Source organism: Papaver somniferum, unplaced genomic scaffold, assembly GCF_003573695.1.
Source record: "Papaver somniferum cultivar HN1 unplaced genomic scaffold, ASM357369v1 unplaced-scaffold_46, whole genome shotgun sequence".
NCBI lineage: Eukaryota > Viridiplantae > Streptophyta > Magnoliopsida > Ranunculales > Papaveraceae > Papaver > Papaver somniferum.
The window spans coordinates 623,725-627,494 of record NW_020647193.1 but is presented as its reverse complement, the minus strand read 5'-3'; the positions used below and the strand labels follow the sequence as shown (position 1 = coordinate 627,494).

The window sequence follows — 3,770 nt, the reverse complement described above, 5'->3', positions numbered from 1 at the left end:
ATTAACACCCGTTGGACATGGTAGAGTTTAAACGCCATATTACACGTTTGCATTATATCAGGTTTAAATCCTCTTTTTAGGAAAAAATAAATCCTCAACTTCTACGATATGATGAAATTTAAAAACTATCGGACCACTTGATGGTTCTCTTAATATGCTCTAGATAAAATAAATGATCTAAAAACCATCATACCACTGGATGATTCTCTTATATATATGCGCCAAATAAAATAGATGATTTTGAAACTGCACGGTAAAATTGCTACTAAACTAATCTATTTGTTTGACATTTTTGGTGAATAAAATCCCGAACTTGCTTAAACAACAAATCAGTCCCAGGCAACTCAGGAAAACAATAAAAAGCATGAACACCATTTGGATAATCAAATCCACATTTTTCCAACATTTCTTTAACCCTTCGTAATATCTAAATGCTTGATTTTGGTGCTTCTAGATCAATTTGATTACAACTCTTAGCAAGCAAAAGCAGATGTATGTAAATCTTGTTTAAACCACATTTTCCCCAATAATTGTACCAGATGGCTGCTTTAACCCGACAAGAATTCATTATTGTAAAATTGATGCTATTTAGTTATCATTTACTCAATAGAAGACAAGTATCAACTATCAACAACTAATAGGAATTTTCCATTTTTTTAAGGCACACTTTCTAAGCCTTAGTGTTTTTTCATCGATGACTCTAAATATTATCAATGCTGCATGGCGTCTCATAAATAGTTCAAACTACAGCATTGCTAGGCGGTTACCAATCCACTATAGCCCAAATAAAAATTAATCAACAGCCAATTTGTTTTCATAGAAACTTCAGCAATGTCAAGCATTTCATCAAGCACCCATTTCCCAGAGTCACTTAAAAGTAAAATAAACTCATAGTTTTTTGATTTCATTTGATTGAATCAAAAATACAATAATTTCTTAATCATAACCGGCAACTAATCACTATATTACTTCTTAATTAGATATTACAACAAATCAATTTGCTTCACATTTCTGATGAATAAAATCCTTCACCTCTTTAAACAACAAATCAGTCTCAGGCAACTCTGGAAAACAATAAAAAGCATGAACACCATTCGGATACTCAATCAAATCCACATTTTTCCCACATTTCTTCAACCCTTCATAATATCTAACCTGCCAATCCTTCAACGGATCAAATCCACCAGCCACCACCAAAGTAGGAGGAAAATTCACCAACCCTTTCATCTTCTCAACCAATTTCTCCGATCCTAACACATTCGCCGCTTCGTGATTCCGGTCGCACCCGTCCGGCAAGAACACTTTCCACAGCCAATCTGTACGGGGAAGAGATACCAACGGAGCATCTTTTAACTTGATCTCCGATTCGGATCTTTCTTCGCCGCCGAAAAACGGTTGAATCTGGATTAATCCGATAACTTTCAGTTCTTGAAACGTGGAGTTACACGCTCTTACAGTGACGTGATGAGCTATATTAGCACCGGCGCTATCTCCTCCGAGGAAACAACGGGACAGATCCGCATTCGCCGGGAATTCCTTACACTGTTTCCCGTCGATGAATTTCAAGACGTCGAATCCGTCGTCGTACTGGCAAGGGTACTTGAACTCCGGCGAGAGACGGTAGTTCACGGACACAACAATCGCGGAATTCTCACGAGCGAAACGACGACATATAAAGTCGTAAGCGATGGAAGCAGCGGAAAGGAAAGCGAACCCGCCGCCGTGAAAGAAGACGAAAACTGGAAGAGGAGTGGCGGGATCGATGGGGGTGGTGGCGCCGGAAGGTGATTTTGTCATTGTCGGCGTGAAAAGGCGGAACCAGAGGTTACGAGACGGATCGACGGTGATATCGGTGATGTTGAGTCCGTGGACTGGTTGTGATGGGATTTTTTTGCTGATGTCGAAGAAATTGAAGAGACGGCGGTTGACGGTGCCGTCGTCACGGCGGGTGTAGTCTGTGACTCTTGAGAGGAATGCTAGAGCGATTTTGGTTTTCCATGGGAGGATTGGTGCTGAAGGTGTTGATGCACCAGACATATCTATTCTCAACACTCTCACTCTGATCTGAATTTCACAGCTTTCTTGACTTTGTTTCCTTGGATGATATCTTATCCTGGGATATCTTTGAATTTTATATGGGTATTGGGTAACATGGATCTTTTAACTCGATGGACCTACGATCTATTATTGGTACAACAACTTTAGGAAATTATGGCTATCTGACAAAAGGGTTTTAATTCCAACCATGTGTTTGACATGGGGCACCTCTGTGACAATTCTTTTGGCTGTAAGTATGGTTCTTTTCCACGATCCAGTATGGGCACGAGCATGTATCCATGTGCTATACTAATATTAAAGTCTGCGGGCATCCAACTCAAAATCAATTGGCAATGAGTGGAGAGACCCTAATAGATTATAAATCACAGGATCTTAAATAACCCAACCATGTGGGACTAATAATCTCAACAACTAAATATAGGTAATCAATGTATAAGAGCTGAATTTTCAAATCGAAAATGTTGTTCATGTCAATATTCAATTCCCTATAATACAAAGTTGTAAACTACATATGCAGATTTGGATTCATATTCAGGTACAGATGGGGGTTCATCCTTTTTTAGATGTGAAGTTCAGATTATAGGAAGGTGAATAGCGAAGTGGAAAGGAGGAGTTGAATAGCATTGCTGTTTTCAAATTGCCTTATATGAAGAAAAAAATTTGATTACATAATTATCAATCACTTTTCTTGTTTCATCCTTTATCTACGTTATATCCTAGTTAGCAAGGGCCGACCCTGAGGAAAGTCAACAAAGTCTGACTTTGGGGCAGCACAGTCGGTGGGGCAACAACAATGAAATTTTCTAAGGGATGTTTTATATAACAGAAAAAGAATGAAGGTCCAAATTTTTGATTGGAAAGAAATTTTAGGAATTAGGACATACAAGAAGGGGCATAATATAAAAACATAATTATTATGATGGTTTGATAGTAATTAGGCAACTAGTTACTTAAAATTTGTAACATTTGTTTCATCTTTCTCACTTCTCACTTAAAATTATCCCCCTCTTGTTTCCTTCACTACAACTAAACAGCAGGCCACCACCTCACTTCTCACTTAGAATTCTCCCCCTCTTGTTTCCTTCACTACAACTAAACAGCAGGCCACCACCTATAATCAAACGGCAAATGAAATTATTTTTATGAATAGATAGAGTAGATTATCATTTAATTCTATGATTTATATCCTGTATAGTCTTTTGATTTTCAATAGCATATTGCTAAATTGATTACATACATAGTTAAAATTTAAGGTTGTTTTGATGAAAAAAAATTGTTTACTGTTTTTGTTCATTTCTGTTTGCTTGTTGTTTGATTTGTTCATTGAATATTTTGTTTGCTTGTTGTTTGATTAATGTATTTGATCAATTGCAGGTACGATTTTAAAAAGAACAAGCTTCTAGATATTAAAATAGGAAGAAAAGAGTAAAGAGATAAATTTCTTGAAGGTTCTTGTGTGGGTAAAATACCCGACGGCCACGTGTCAACATCCCAAGGGATGAATATATGATGAGATGATGAGGTTGGAGCACCGAATCATTCGTTGAGAGAAGGATTTGTCTCAGTCGAGGCAACTGCACAAGCGCCACATGAATGACGCGTGTGTATAAAGGTCTAATCTGCTCAGACGGTCAAGTCTAAAAAGCAAGACCGCATTTAATGAAGGATAAGAACAAGACTTGGGTAGTTGGGCATCGTGACGGAAGACTCGG

The 3,770-nt window shown here is 37.8% G+C and overlaps 1 protein-coding gene across 1 annotated transcript; it reads right to left on the bottom strand.

The window, feature by feature from the left end:
- Positions 1–871: 871 nt before the first annotated feature.
- LOC113342694 (probable carboxylesterase 18) lies at positions 872–2,124 on the bottom strand. The gene has a single exon (XM_026587153.1). The coding sequence runs from the start codon at positions 2,035–2,037 to the stop codon at positions 994–996; it is 1,044 nt and encodes a 347-aa protein (XP_026442938.1). The 5' UTR covers positions 2,038–2,124; the 3' UTR covers positions 872–993.
- Positions 2,125–3,770: the final 1,646 nt, after the last annotated feature.

What these genes read in the sequence shown, in the direction of transcription:
- LOC113342694 (XM_026587153.1), bottom strand. Translation starts at nt 2,037, where the DNA reads ATGTCTGGTGCATCAACACCTTCAGCACCAATCCTCCCATGGAAAACC.